General features: G+C 35.6%; 1 protein-coding gene across 3 annotated transcripts in view; it reads right to left on the bottom strand.

Annotated features, from left to right (window-relative positions):
• Positions 1 to 8,905: 8,905 nt before the first annotated feature.
• The window catches only part of MEIKIN (meiotic kinetochore factor), a 142,569-nt gene continuing 134,689 nt past the window's right edge, over positions 8,906 to 16,785 (bottom strand). For all 3 annotated transcript variants that reach the window (XM_074231296.1, XM_074231310.1, XM_074231301.1), the window contains one exon: positions 8,906 to 9,298. In XM_074231296.1, the coding sequence (XP_074087397.1) occupies positions 9,270 to 9,298 (29 nt within the window). In that variant the 3' untranslated portion in view covers positions 8,906 to 9,269. The remainder of the gene's footprint in view (positions 9,299 to 16,785) is intronic.

Here is a 16,785-nt window from a genome sequence, read left to right as displayed (position 1 = left end):
ATCTGGTGTACAGCACTGCATTTGTCCATCTGGGCCAGAGCAAACACCAAGACTGGTTTGATAAAAATGATGAGGAAATACAGAAGCTGCTAAATGAAAAATAAGAACTCCACAGGATGTATCAGCAGGACAGATTATTCATTTCTAAGAAGGTAGCATTCAATTTCATTAAAAGTAAAGCTTAGAGAGATGCTGAATTATTGACTCAAAGAAGGCAGATAAAACTATTATGTGGATAGCAACAAACCAGTGATTTTATGATGCCCTGAAAGCTATTTATGGTCCGAAGATCCAACTCCTGCTAAAGGATTCACATGATTAATAATAGGGAAAAGTATACTAGAGAGATGGGCTGAACATTTCCACAGTGTTCTTAACAGACCATCATCAATCAATGTAGAAGCCAATGACCATTTACCTCAAGTTGAAGTCAATAAGTTCCTAGCTGAAGTTCCAACTGAAGAAGAGGTTTAGAATGCCATTAGGCTCCTTTCAAATGACAAAGCACCTGATGCTGATTCAATACCAGATTCTATACAAGGTGGGGGGTCCATTGCTCATTCAAAACTTGACTATAATTTTCCAGGTTTGGCATGAAGAGGTTATCCCCTGAGAATTCAAGGATGCCTCCATCATCCATCTATATAAAGGTAAAGGGAATAGGTTGTCCTGTGACAATCACAGGAGTTTTTCTCCTTTAATCATTGTGGTAAGATACTTGTCTTCTTCTCAACAAGCTGGTCCTTCACCTGAAAGAGCCAGTGTGGCTTCAGGAAAAAAGGGTCAAGGAAAAGTCAATATGGTCTTTGCTGCCTGACAACTCCAGGAAAAATGCCAGTAATAGAATATACAACATTTGTAGATCTTATCAAGTTCTTTGATACTTTCAGTCATAAGGGTTTATAGAAAATTAAGTCAAAATTTGGTTGTCCAGAGAGGTTCATCAGTATTGTATGTCAATTACATGATGGCATGCATATCCAGGTTCTGGATAGTGGATGTTGATGCTCTTGAGATTTTCCAGTTACCAATGGAGTAAAATAAGGATATGTCCTTGCTCCCATGGTTTTTAGCAGTTATTTTCAATAATACTATCAAATGCCTTCACTGAGAATGAACATGCCTCAAGATTAGCTACTGCACTGATGGCAAATTCTTCAATTTGAAAAGGCAACAAATCAAGACTAAAATGGAGGGAATGTTTGTATATGATCATCTGTTTGCAGATGATTGTACACTCAATGTAGTCTCTGAAACTGAATGCAACAAAGTGTGGATTGATTCTCGGCTACTAGTGCTCATTTTGGTCTAATAATAAATACAAAGAAAACACACAGGCACTCCATCATCCAGCAATACCATCCATGGGTGGAACTATTGATTATAGCAAATGGAGAAGTTTTGAGTACTGTGGACAAGTTCACTTACCTTGGCAGTGTCCTTTCCAGTGACGTACACATTGACAATGAGGTTAACTCACACATTGCCAGAGCTAGTTCAGTATTTGGGGGGCTCCAAAAGAAAATGTGGGAGAGAAGAGGTATTCAATTTGGTAGATCAAATTGAAGGTCTACAGAGTTGTTGTGCTGACCTTATATTGTATGCCTTTGAAACTTGGACAGTCTACCAATCTGCCAGGAAACTGAATCACTTCCATTTATATTGTCTTAGGAAGATTCTGAGGATCACCTGACAGGAGAAGATACCAAACACTGAGTTCCTTGCTCAAGCTAAACTACCTAACAACTATGATGGGCTTGGTTGTTAGAATGCTAGAAGTATGATTGTCAAAATGACTATTTTATGGAGAACTCATACAGGGCAAGTGTTCACAAGGGGTTCAGAAGAAGCAATATTGGGACACCTGAGGGTCTCTTAAGAACTTCAGAATTGATGGTACAGCATGGGAGACACTGGTTGGACAGGACTGTCCAGCATGGTGTGCCCTCATCAGTGAGGGTGCTACATTCTACAAAGAAGGCAGGATTGAAGCAGTTCAAAGGAAATGTGACATACATAAGTTTAAAGTAAGTACCCCATGTGTTCATATGAACTATTTGGGTCTGACCTGTGGTAGAGCATTCCCAGTTCATATTGGTCTGATCATAGTCAGACACACTGTAATTTGTCTCAAACATAGTGATATCATTTTGGTCTTCTTTGATAGTTATACTCTTTGGGGCTGAGAAAAATAAACATAATTCTCCATTCACATGACAGCCCTTTAATGCTTAAATGAAAACAACCATCTCTTACATTTTTATAAAGTAAACATTCTTATTTTATTTTTTTATTTTTTTCATTCATGTGCACATGTATATTTTTAAGTTACAAAATTTCCTTCTACTCTCCCTCCCTACACCCCTCCCCTTAGTGGCAAACAGGTTAGCATTGTACATACATATTTTTGATTAGTTGTTTTTGGTATGAAGAATTGGGATTAAAGGAAAGAGATACATGAGAGATAATTTTTATAAAGTGTTTATTAGATTCTAAATGGTTGGGTTTTTTTGTTATTTTTGTTTTGTTTTACTTTTCTTCCTCTGGTTGGAGATAACATTGTCTGCAGCTGGTCTGCTATGGTTGTCCTAGCTCTCTGAACTGCTGAGAGGAGCTGCTTCCATTAAGGTTGATTATCTTACAATGATGTTATTAATGTGTACGTTGTTCTCTTGGTTCTGCTTCCTTTGCTCAGCATCAGATCCTTTAAATCATTTCACACTTCAATAGAGTCTGACCATTTGTTTATTTTAGAGATCAAAATTCCATAGTATTCATGTACAATTTTAGCCATTCCCCAATTGATGGGCATCCCCTCAATTTCTAATTCTTTGTCACCACAAAAAGAACTGTTATGAATATTTTAGAACATGTGAGACTCTTCCCATTTTTATGATTTCTTCTGGATATACATATATATATGTATACACACACACATACACACACACACACACACACACACACACACATATATATATATATATATATATATATATATATATATATATATATATATATATATATATATATTATTTGGAATTGCTGGGTCAAAGGGAATGATCATTTTTATTGTTCTTTGGGCACAGTTCCATAATGCTCTCCAGAATGGTTGGATCCATTCACAGCACCACCAGCAATACATCAATGTCCCAATCCTCCTACAATCTCTCCGACATTGATCATATTCCCTTTTTCTCATCTTGGCCAATCTGACAGGTGTGAAATGACACCTCATTGTTGTTTTAAGTTGCATTTAATCAATAATGATTTCGAGCATTTTTTCATATGATTATATATATATATATATATACACACATATCTTTAATTTTTTCATTTGAAAACTGTCTGTTCATATCCTTTAAACATTTATCATTTAGGGAATGACTTGTAACCTTATAAATTTGATGCAGTTCTCTATATATTTTGGAAATGTGACCTTTATCAGAACTCCTAGTTGTGAAGATTTGTTTCCCAGATTTCTGCTTTCCTTCTGATTTTGGCAGCATTGATTTTATTAGTGCAAAAACTTTTAAATTTAATATAGTAAAAATCATTCATTTTGCAGTTTATAATGTGCTCCAGTTCTTGTTTGGTCATGAATTTATCCCCTTTCCAAAGATCTGATAGAGTATTTCTTGATCTATTAATTTATCTATGGTATGGTTCTTTATGTCTAAATCCTGTACCCATTTTGACTTTATTTTGGTATGGGGTGTGAGATATGGATCCATGCCTAGATTTTGCCATACTATTTTTCAGTTTTTCCAACAATTCTTTTTCAAATAGTGAGTTCTTATAACAGAAGCTGATGTCTTTTGTTTTTTGTCATTTAATGCAGTTTCTTTTGAACCTATCCTAATCCACTGATTCTTTACTCTATTTCCTAACCAGTACCAGGCAATTTGATGACTACCACTTTATACTATAGTTTTAGATCTAGTAGAGCTAGTCTACCTTCATTTACATTTTTTTTTCATCTGTTCCCTTGCTATTCTTGCCCTTTTGTTGCACCAGATGAATTTTGTTACTATTTTTTCTATCTCAGTAAAGTAGTTATTTGGTAATTTGATTGGTATGTCTCTGAATAAGTAATTTAACATTGGTAGAATTGTCATTTTTATTATATTAGCTTGACCTAACCATATACAATTGAAATTTTCCCAATTTTTTTACATCTGACTTTTATTTGGATGAGAAGTGCTTTATAATTGTGTTTATACTATTTCTAGGTTTGTCTTGGGAGGTAGATTTCCAAGTATTTGATGTTGTCCATGGTTATTTTAAATGGAATTTCTCTAACTCTTGCTCTTGGGCTTTGTTGTTCATTTATACAAATGCTGATGATTTATGTGGATTTATTTTATATCCTACTACTTTGCTGAATATAATTGTTTCAAGGATTTTTTTAGATGATTTTCATGGGTTCTCTAAGTATACCATCATATCATCTTCAAAGAGTGAAAGCTTTGCTTCCTCATTGCCAATTCTGATTGCTTCCTCATTGCCAATTCTGATTCCTTCATTTCTTTTTCTTCTCTTACTGCTACAGCTAGCATTTCTAATACTATATTGAATAGTAATGGTGATAATAGGCATCCTTGTTTTGCCTCTGATTTTATTGGAAATGCTCTGGGTTTATTCCCATTACATATAATATTTGTTGGTTTTAGATATATTCTATTTATTATTTTTAAGGAAAACTCCATTTATTCTAAACCTTCTAGTGTTTTTAATAGGGATGGATGTTGTATTTTAGCAAAGGCTTTTTCAGTATTTATTGAGATAATCATCTGATTTCTGTTGGTTTTGTTATTGATATGTTCAATTATATTGAGTGTTTTCCTAATATTGAACCATCCCTGCCTACTTGGTACAAATCCTATTGGATCATGATGTATCATCCTAGTAATAACCTGGTGTAGTCTCATTGCAAAAATTTTATTTAAGATTTTTGCATCAATATTCGTTAGGGAGATTGTTCTATAATTTTCTTTCATCTATTTTTGGTTCTTCCTGGTTTAGGTATCAGCACCATGTTAGTGTCAAAAAAAGGAGTCTGGCAAAACTATCTCCTATTTTTTAAAATAGTTTATGTAGAATAGGAATTAATTGTTCTTTAAATGTTTGGTAGAATTCACTTGTAAATCCATCTGGACCTGAAGACTTTTTCTTGGGAGTTTATTGATGATTTCTTCAATTTCTTTTTCTGAAATGGGGTTAAGTAATTTATTTCCTGTTCTGTAGGCAATATTTATCCATTTTACTCAGGTTATCCAATTTATTGGCATACAATTCAGCAAAATAGCTCCAAATGATCTCTTTAATTTCCTCCTCGGTGGTTAGTTCATCCTTTTCCTTTTTGATACTGGTAATTTGGTTATATTCTTACTTTTTTAAACTCAGATTAACCAAAGGTTTATCTATTTTTATTATCTATTTTATAGTTTTATTTGAGATTTAAATTTTAATAATCCCTTCTTTGATTTTTGGAAATTTGAATTTGGTATTTAATTGGAGATCTTTAATTTGTTCTTATCTAGTTTTTTTAGTAGCATGCCCAATTCATCTCTTCTTTCTCTATTTTATTCATATAGGCATTTAGAGAGATATAAAGTTTCCCCTCAAAACTGTCTTGGCTGCATCCCATAAATTTTGGTATGATATCTCATAGGATATAATAATTATTTCTATTATTTGCTATTTGATCCACCCATTATTTAAGATAGTTATTTAACTTCCAATTAATTTTTGGTTTATCTTTCCATGACCTTTTATTACATTTAATTTTATTGCATCATGGTCTGAAAAGTATGCATTTATCATTTCTGCCTTTCTGCATTTCATCATAAGGTTTTTGAGCCCTAGTACATGGTCAATTTTGGTATAGGTACCATGTGTTTCCAAGAAAAAGATATATTCTTTTTTATCCTCATTAAGTTTTTTCCAGAGGTTTATCATATCTAGGTTTTCTAAGATTTCATTCACTTTAACTTCCTTCTTGTTTATTTTGTGGTTAGATTTATCTAGTTCTGAATGAGGAAGATTGCAGTACCCATTATTAAAGTTTTGCTCTCTATGTCTCCTTATAATCCTTCAATGTTGGGGTTGATAGGTCGTGTGTGAAACTGATTGTTTCCTTTGTATTTTCTTTTTGCTGCTTGCAATATTCTCTTCTTTGAGAGTTCTGTAATTTGGCTATTAAAGTCCTTGGAGTTTTTATCCTTGGTTCTCTTTCTGGAGGAGTTCTGTGTATTCTTGTTCTATTAGATTTGGGCAGTTTTCCCTTATAATTTCCTGCATGATATTTTACAGATTCTTTTTTTTGATCTAGGCTTTCTGGTAGCCTGGTGATTCGTAGATTATCCCTCCTGGATCTATTTTTCAGGTCATTTGTTTTCCCTAAAAGGTACTTTACATTTTCCTCAATTTTTTTGGCCTTTTTGTTTTGTTTGATGGAATCTTGTAGTCTCATAGCTATATTAGTTTCTATTTGTTCAATTCTAACTTTTAGAGTTTTATTTTCTTGAAGTACCTTTTGTGTTGTCTGTTTAAAGGTGCTTCTAGTCAATTTTTTCATAAACTTCCTTCATGACTCATTTCTTTTTTCCATTTTTCTTTTTCCTTTCTTCTTTGGCTTTTAAATCCTTTTTTAAGCTCTTTGATGAGCTTTTGTATTTGAGTTCAATTTATAGACTATTTTGATACTTCCCCTATGAGTGATTTTTCACTGCTTTCTTCTTCAGACATGACATCTTTGTAAAGTAGTTTTCTATAATCAGCTTTATTACTTTTAGCTTTTTTACTCATCTTTGCTGTGCTCTGGGATGCAGGGAGTATAGATCCAAGTTTTGTTTGGTTTTTTTTTTTGTTGGGAGTGGGGTCTGATCCCTGGCTTGTCATTGGCTTTGATATTGCCTATGCAGTCCAGGCTTTGCCTCTGTTGAGATTCGTTTCCTCCTTTATGTACAGATTATGACTTAATATTGGTTTGTTCTGGACCCAGTCCTGTCTTTTGTCCTAGAGTTAAAACTTTGTTTGGGGTTGGGATCCTCCCTGCTGGCTTCCTATCAAGCTGCTGGCATGGACCTCTGCTGTTGTCAAGCTGTCAGGACCTGGACTGCACTGTGACTAGAAGCCTCCTGCTGGCTTTACCCTGCTCTCTCACCTCCTGGACTTTACTTCCTTTTCCCCCTCCAAAAGACAGACCTTCTCTGAAGATCCTCCACAGTGTCTACCATTGAAAACTTCTTTGAATTTTCCTCTCTTTTTCTTTGTGGGATCTGTAGCTGGAATGTCAGAGTAGAGGCTTCATTTATCTTTGGTGGGGAAATGCTCTGGGAACATGTTAGCTTTAAGTTGCCATGTTGGCTCTACCCAGAAGTCAACATTCTTATTTTCATTAAATTATCCTGTCATGGCCTCTTCTACTTTTTTATTCCCTTAGTGACCAGTACAATGCTATTCAATTAAAAAGTACTTGCTGAGCAAAGGGCAATAAAACTGTGCAGAACCTTTAATCCAGTAATACCACTATTACATCTATATCCCAAAGAGATCATGAAAAAGAGTAAAAACCTCACAAGTACAAAAATATTCATAGTAGCTCTTTTTAGAATGGCTAAGATTTAGAAATTGAGGGGATCCCCATCAACTGAAGGATGGCTGAACAAATTGTGGTATATGAATTTGATGGAGTATTGTGTAAAAAATCATGAACAGGTGGACTTCAGAAAAGCCTGCACAGACTTGCATGAACTGATGCAGAGTGAAGTGAGCAGAGCCAGAATAACATTGTACAAATTAACAGCAACATTGTGTGATGATCACCTTTGAAGGAATTGCTCCTCTCAGCAATACAAGGATCAAAGACAATTTTAAAATAATTGTGATGGAAAATACCATTCACATCCAGAGAAGGAACATGCCATGTTCAATTTTTAAAATTTGTTTTGTGTTTTTTCCCTCTCATGTTTTTTTTCTCTTTTGTTCTGACTCCTCTTTCCCAACATGATTAATATGGAAATATGTTTAATATACTTATAGCTGCATAAGTAAGTGGCATTAGATTACTTAATGTCAAGAGGAGAGAGGGAGAAAAATGCAAAACTCAAATCCTTACCAAAAAAGTGAATGTTGAGAACTGTATTTGCATGTAGATAAAAACTAAAATTAAATTAAAAAGTGCTTGCTGATTAATTCGACATTGAATTAGGAATCAAAAGGTCTTGGTAGAATAGGTTTTTATCTCTGAAGACCTCTCTAGCAGGTACATTTCCTGACCCTTTCCCACCATGGAAAAGCAATTACACAACAGTTCGTGATTTCCATAATCAGATAAAGTAATTTCCTTTCATATTTTTAAAGGCTCTTAGGATTTCAATATCTAGTAGAAGATTTAACTACTTAGTCCTGCATACTTTAAAATTATATATTTCACTTTCCCTTAGAGAACAATATGTATCAATTTCATAATTTATTTTCCATATGCTTAACTAGACAATTGATCCTTGTTGTCTGTTTTGTATTTTTGCATTAGGAAAATTGCCGGAGTCAGTACTCTTTATCATTAAATACTATTAATGTTTTGTGAGAGTACTACCAAAGAATTAAGTTGCAAAATCAGCCAATGTGAGCTTACTTGGAATGATATAACATACAGAATACTTAATATGTCATTATCACTTAGTATGTGTTCTACTTTCCTTGCTTTGTTGAGCTATGGGGGCAGAATTTCTTTGAAGTCAGACAGAAAAGGAATTAGGTCTCCCACTCATGTGGTTTCAATTAGGTTCAGTTAAAAATAGCTTGTAATAAAAGAATTTTTATGTCCAATTTTTATGTCAAGACTTTGGTACTTTTAATCAAAACAGAACAAGAACTACATTTGAAAAAACTACTCAATATATTTATTAGGCAGACACTAAAAGCACAGGACCTTACATAACTACCTAGTGCTAATTCCATAAGCAAACAGCTTTTCGTTTGGTGCACAATGATCTCACCTTCCAATTTCAGCTACATATAAATTCAGTGTTCCTCTTCAAAGCAAATAACATCCTGTGACAGCACGCCAAAGAGAAAAAGCTTATTTAACAGACCAAAAGGAAAAGATAGAAACTTTTAAACAGATAATCTGAATACAGAAAGAAATGTTTCTAGCAACAAAGGGACTTCACTTTGAGAATCTGGACCAGGATCATTGCCACTCATTTCAGTCAGGTAAATTCAGGTTTCTCTTCATATGCTACTCTTGAACAGCAATAAAAAGCTCAGCCATCATAGTCTTCTATCATGATATCTAAGGGAAAAAAGAGCAGAAAGTTACTTCAGAGTAGTATTGGGGAGTCTTACTCAAAATTAATACCATCAGTTATTATAAGAGAGGATGTGGAGTGAACCCTCTCTTATGCCTTCCCTTTGGCAAATCCCAACATAGCCCCAGACCACCCAGAGCAAGTGGAAGGAAAGATAAAACTGTTCATACCATTTGGGATGAGTTGGAATTCACCAGCTACAAACCTTCCGGTGAGATGGAAGGGTAAAGTCCTTCAGCTACAAACCTTCCAGTGAGATGGAAGGGTAAAGTCCTTCTTGTCTACTCTGTCACTGTGTCCTAAAGTTCTCCAGATCTTTACCCTGCCGCTCTGCTTCTAAAACTCTTAATCTCTACACTGCCACTGCACTATGAAAATATCTGAGCTATTCCATCTGTCCTATAACTATATGTGCTGTATCCTGCAATTGTAGAATGAGTACCTGGGATTACAGCAAGGATTATGTCTTTTTTCTATATGTATTCCCATTATTTGACACATAATAAATACTTTTTTTCATTGATTCATTTAATCATTCTTTCAGTTGGAAACAGGGTATTGGCCAATGACGTCACTAGAGCATATGTACACTGGTTGGAAGCTTTTGAGTGACAGATTTGGAAAGTCTCCCCTATCCCTCAGAGGTACTCATAGAAGTAGCTAGTTGTGTTCTGGGGAATCAATCTGTGAGTTCAAATCCATGTAAGATTGTGTTCACAGAATCTGTATTGGGACCCACCAGGGAGATTCCTTACCTGGAACAATCTGGATCAAGTCAGTCTTCTGGTGTGTTTCCTTACAATTCAGACTGGTTTCTTATTTGAATACTTATCTATTGATATCTGTTCTATTATTGTGGTAAGTAGGAATATTGTAGTGAATTTAAGGAACATTTTTTTTTACTTTAAGAAAAGCTCAGAATTGCTTGTCTAAATCCTTAGACTTTCAAGTCTAAGAAAAGATTTGCCTACTAATCTATTAGCTAATCTAGCCCAACTAATCTATTAACTAAGCACCTAAGTGCTTAATCCTTTTGGGATATATCATACCTCTTCAGGATTTACTTAATTTTTTTCCCTCCCAAGCTGAGTTTGTTTATCCCTCTAAAACTTAGTTTATTGGGTGAGTGGGGAATCCAGTGAAAAAATTTCTGGTGCCCATGGGTAATGAAGAGGAAATTTTCTTAAGATCTTAAGATACCCCCCAAGGAAATTTTGATGCATTGATTGTAAAAGGGAACACTTAAGAGATTTTGTCCAAATGTCCAGCTGTATTTCTTATGTGTTTAGAAATTCTTGAAGATAAAATGCAGATGCCCTATGTTATTTCCAGGACCCAGAATAAGTTAACAGTATTAAGCCCAGACTGTGGAAGGGGATCCAGAATAGAAGGTCTCTTTAGTGAAAGAGGAAGCAGGTAAGTGTATTGGAGCAACATGTGAGAATATTGTATAAGCACCAACTTAAATAAATTTAAACCTGGGATGACTTCCAGTTGATCCTAGTTCCCAATTCTCTTTGGGAAGAGTACCACATGTTGGATTGACGGTATGAATTTCCCCCTTGGCAGATTTGGTGAGAATGGCAAATGTTTTAATGTGGGGAAGAAAATAACGATGGGGCTGGCCAATAAGGACTCAGTCTTTAGAGTATACCTTATATCTGCCTGTTGCAAATTTAATTGGAGACTCAAGTGAGTAGGCAAGTGGAAATCTGTGATGGAAGGTCCCTTTCCCTATCTAATTAAGACCATGCATGGGTATCTTGACTATTTTCTGATGGCTTACTATGTAAGAGAAGAAAAGACTTTTAATTTGCACTCTAGAGGCTAGAGCAAATTAAATCTCCCTCTCTTTCAAGATGATGAGAGAAGTCAGAACTGATGTAAGCCTCTGGGAATACAGAAAGGCAGAGCGGCAGCAGCTTATGGCCAGGTACCCTGACTACCCACCTGGTCGTTGCTTAGCTGTGAATCCATGGTATATATCACCTCTGTTTCTTTTCAGATCTCAGTGAATCAGAGATAGAACAGATCAGATGACCTTTTGACTTTTGAAAGGTTAAAAGAATCACCAGAAGTTGAGTAACTGGAGTCCATAGTGGAGTGTGCTGACACCTTGCAGCAACTACTTTAAGTGAGAAGCAAGATCTGGGAAAAGACTTGTTTAACCTACCCTAGCAATGCATTGATCCAGCAGCATTGATCCATGCAGCAGTCCTACAATTAGGGCAATGATGTGTCTATTGACTATACAACTCCCAGAAGTGAAGTTGTTGGAGGGAATGTTTTATAGCAATTAACTAGTTTGATTTGAGATCAGACTGGCAAAGGAGGGTGCTCCTAACTTGGGGGATTTCTGCAGTACGCTGCTTTTTTGTTATCTTTTCTCAGTAAATATATCTCTTTGCAAAAGCTAATTGATGTTAGTTAATACTGAGGAGCTGGTTAAATGGTTGATTGATTGGAGGGTGAATACACTCAATGATGATGAGCAATAGTATTGGAAAATCATTCCCAACTTCTCAGAGTAACCTCTAAAACAGGATTGTTGGGAACTAGGATCAACTAACCATGCTTTGGAGATCCATCCTACTAGTCTAAGTGAGACTGGAGAGTAAGTCCCCAGAGTCTCATTCAGAAGTAGCCAGTTATCAAGCTCCCTTGAACATAAATTTGTAGAACTTCATTTTAGCTCAAGGATGCTAAACAACTAATTGAAAAGAGAAAAAGAAATCATATTGGTTGTTTGGCATTCATACCCTCTATTAAACGAAATTGGATTGATTTGTAAGAGTAAATCCATAGAACAAGTATATATTATACCACATTTTTTTTTCTCTTGCTCTTTCAGAAGAGATGAAAAGAGAAAGGAGAAGGGAGGAAGCAAAGAAGCCATAAAGTAAATGAGTTAGATTCAGAGGGCAAATGAGCCAGAAAGTAAGGGAATTAGAGCCAGAGCGAAAGTGAGCCAGATAGAAGGCATGAGAATAACAATAACGTGAAGTATGCACAAAAATGATAGAGCTAGACAAAGGGAATAAAAGATTGTACCTGAGACCTAGGGGTGGGAGAGAGAGAGAGAGAGAGAGAGAGAGAGAGAGAGAGAGAGAGAGAGAGAGAGAGAGAGAGAGAGAGAATGAGAATGTTACAGAGCAGCAAAGTCAGCCAGTGGCAAAAAAGAAAATATTCTTTTATGTAATGCTATACCTCAAATATTATGATGCCATGGCTACTAAAATAATCACCCAACAATTCATATTGTCATTTCAAAGTCAGCTATATATATGTATATATATATATATGTGTGTGTGTGTGTGTGTGTGTACATATATAAAATTCCATAATGAGTTCCATAGTAATTTTTTTTCTTTTTGACAACATTTCTACTGATTTTTTTGATGATTTTTGGTTTTACCAAACATTAGATTGTTGAGTTATTTTTGATTCTTCTTTTATTCTTCTTGATCCTATGATCTTTTTAAAACTAGAACCAAATAATTTGAATAAAACCTGCTATATAATATAGTTTGAAACCTGGAAATACTATTCCCCTTTCATTTCCCTTTTGACTATCATTTACTTTAAATATTATTTCTAGATCTTTTGTGACACTAAAGAAATCTTGCCTAAAACTGTAAAATATCCCCTTGGTATTTTCAGATAGTACTCAATCTGTATATTAACTTCAATTGTTCTCTCACTTTTATCGTTGTACTCTGTTGTGATCACTAAATATCCATCCATCCATCCAATTATCTAAGCTGTTTTTTTTTATTTCTTTAAGGAATATAAGTATAGAGTATACTTTGAAACTGAGTCCAAATATTTTGTTCATTTTTGTAGTTATTTTGGATGTAATTTCCCTTTCTGTTTTTCTATCCTATATTTTATTGCTATATAGAAATGCGACTGATTTTAGGGTGTTTGCGTAACAATTTGCAACACTATTCAAGCTATTAATAGTCTTTTTTTTAGGTTTTTTGCAAGGCAATGGAGTTAAGTGGCTTGCCCAAGGCCACACAGCTAGGTAATTATTAAGTTTCTGAGGCTGGATTTCCATAGTGTTCTTAACAGACCATCAACAAAAAATTCAGAAGTTTATCAGTATTGTATATCAGTTCCATGATGGCATACATTCCTGGGTTCTGGATAGTAGATGATGTTCTCAAGATTTCCCAGTCACCAATGGAGTAAAGCAAGGATGTTGCTCCCATGATTTTTGGCATGGTGTATCAGTCATGTTATCAAATGCCTTTACGGATGATGAACATGACCTCAAGGTCAGCTACTGAACTGATGGCAAATTCTTCAACTTAAAAAGGCTATAAGCCAAGACCAAAGTGGAGGGAATGTTGGTGCATGATCTTCTGTTTGCAGATGACTGTGAACTCAATGCAGCTTCTGAAGTTGAGATGCACCAAAATATGAGTCCTTTCTCTGCTGCTTGCGCTCATTTTGGTCTAACAATTAACACCAAGAAAACACAGGACTCCATCAGCCAGCACAACACCATCCATATATGGAACCATCAATTACAGCAAATGGAGAAGTTTTGAGTCCTGTGGACAAGTTCACTGACCTTGGACGTGTTCTTTCCAAGGAGGTACACATTGACAATGAGGTTGACACTCACATTGTGGGAATTAGCTCAGCTTTTAAGAGACTCCAAAAGAAAGTATGGGAGAGAACAGGTATTAGACTAACTAACAAACTGAAGGTCTACAGAGTTGCTGTGCTGATCTTACTGTTATATATCTCTGAAACCTGGACAGTTTACCATGCCAGGAAATTGAATTTCTTCCATTTAAATTGTCTTAGGAAGATTCTGAAGCTCACCTGGCAGGAGAAGATGCCAGACACTGAGGTCCTTTCTCAGCTAAACTGTCTAACATTCCAACATTACTACAAAGAGTGCAACTATGATGAACTGGGCATGTTGTTAGAATGCCAGGTGTAAGCTTGCAGACTATTTTGTGGAGAAATCACACAGAGTAAGTACTCACAAAGGGGTCAGAAGAAGAAGTACTGAGATACCCTGAAGGTCTTGGTCGGTGTGTGCCTGTCTCTCTTTTTTTTTCCTTTGGTTTTTGCAAGGCAATGGGATTAAATGACTTGCCCAAGGCCACTGAGCCACTTGGCTGCTGCCTGAAAGTCTCTCTTAAGAACTTTGGAATTGATTGTGCAGCATGGGAAATACTGTCACAGGACTGCCCAGCATGGTGTGCCCTCATCATCGAGGGGACTGTACTCTATGAGGAAGGCAGAGTTGAAGCAGCTCAAAAGAAACATGGCATTCATAAGTTTAGAGTTCCCATCCCAGGTGTTCACATGGACCATTTGTGCCCGACATGTGATAGAGTATTCCAAGCTCATATTGGTCTGATCAGTCACAAACACACTGTAATTTGTCTCAAACATTTGGTCTTTTCCAATAATGAAGGACAAGAACTAACCAACTATATTCTATGTCAGTTGGTGTACAGATATTTGCAAACAAACTCCAGGCTCATACTTCCTACCCCTTCCTGAATTGCATCTGTATTTCTTAGTGATTATGTGGTTGATATCAACAAGCCAGCAAAGTTAATCAGTTGTTATAAATGTAAATTTTCCACTGTGCTATATAGTAAGAAGAGCTGATCTAAAAACATTCATCTAATAGTCTGAAAAAAATCTTTCACAAAACCATAGAGTCCATTGGACTTAGGCTTAGAGAGCACAGGTGGCAAAAGAGTGACACAGCTTCTGGCTGATAGAAGGTCCATTCTCACTTGTGGAGTCCTCATGAAGCTTTTCTAAAGAATGTAGAGTCCCTTGTAGAATCCTGAAGCTGTGCTTCTTTCAGCTTGTCCTCTCTCACCTCCCTGCTGAATGCCAGGACTTTTTGGTGACAAGGTCATTGTAGTGATGGGATGGTACAGATATACAAGGGGGTCTGCCTTCTCTGACCTTAACTACTGAAGCAGTTTGATGTCAATGTTTTTCCTTTGATTTCCTTTTCTTCTATTCTTGAACCCAGGTACACTTAGTTCTTTCAGGTGATCCTAATCTATTTTTTCATTCAATGGTTAGAAGAATTTCACTCATTTCTAATTAGGTGATTTGCACCTAGTTTAGAAGGGTAGCCAAGTGGCACAGCAGATAGGGTTACTGACTTGGAATTAGGAAGATGAGTTCAAAAATTATCTTATTAGTTGTGTGACCTTGGGCAAGTCACTTAATCTGGTTGCCTCAGTTCCCTTATATATAAAATAAGAGATGCAAATAGCTAATCACTCCAGTATTGTTGCCAAAAAAATCCCCAAATGGAAGTTATGAAAAGTTGTACACAATTGAAATGATTGAACAACAGCACTGCACCTAGCCTATATCTTTAACTTACTGATTCTATAGAATCAGTATTGATTAAGAATTATTTACAGCTAGTTTATATAGTTGGTTGATTTTGTAACTCAGTCAAAGGTATTCATTCTCACTTGATAAATGTAACAGGGCTTATAGAATTTGGGAGTTGGTGTTACATTTTAATATTACTGTTTATTTTATTGTCTATAGTGCCTTTCAACATAATGTAAACTCCTTATTTATACTGATGTTATGGATTTTTATTTTTTATTTGTTAGTATAATTATAACTCCTGCTTTTAAGAATTCACCTGATTAAGCAGGTATAAATGAGAGCCTGATTTAGATTATGTGACATGAATTTATAGTGGAACCAGTGAGGATGGTTTTGTGATTTATACCTAGTTTTGTTCAACAGCAAGGGAAGAATAATAATTGTAAATCTACAGTATCATCCCATCCCCACTGACCTTGTCACCAGAAAGACTGACCAATAAACAAAGCATTTAGTTGGGAGGTAAGAGAGGACAAAGGGGTAGAGAAGGGGAAGGAAAATGTAGCCAGTACAATAGTGCTGGCCTGGCAAAGAAATAAGGGGCAGAAAGATTGGAAGTCAATGTGAGGAGGAGGAACAAGGTGAGTCATTGCAAAGCAAAGAAAAGGGAGAATGTCAACAAATTCATGAATATGGACATTTCCTGTTTTATGATGAAAGTAAAGTTAGACAGATGTAATGGTTTAATTATCCAGTCACTCCAAATGATAGTCAAATTCTATCCCTAGACCTCATTTTCCATCTCATTGACAAAATACCATCTAATTGTTGGGTCTAACTTGATTTTCTCAATTCCTACCATCTGGGTGCCAGGTGATCTGAGGAACTCAATAATTTCTTTTGAACTAGGATGCTGACTGTGGAGGTCAATACTTTCTCTGAAAAGGTGGTCTCCTAATTCAACTTCTCCCATGGTAAATTTTCCAAGAGAAGAATGGGATGAGCTAGATTGGTACACTTACCAAGGCAGTAAATTTGTATTTTAAAAATAAACTAAAAGCTCTAATAAGTATGTCAATCTTTATCTGTCCAGTTTTTAAAAAATACACTTCCAAGACAGATATCTTTGAAA

This window comes from Macrotis lagotis, chromosome 1 (genome assembly GCF_037893015.1).
Source record: "Macrotis lagotis isolate mMagLag1 chromosome 1, bilby.v1.9.chrom.fasta, whole genome shotgun sequence".
Taxonomy (NCBI): domain Eukaryota; kingdom Metazoa; phylum Chordata; class Mammalia; order Peramelemorphia; family Peramelidae; genus Macrotis; species Macrotis lagotis.
The sequence above is the reverse complement of the archived record's forward strand: the minus strand, read 5'-3'. Positions and strand labels throughout refer to the sequence as shown.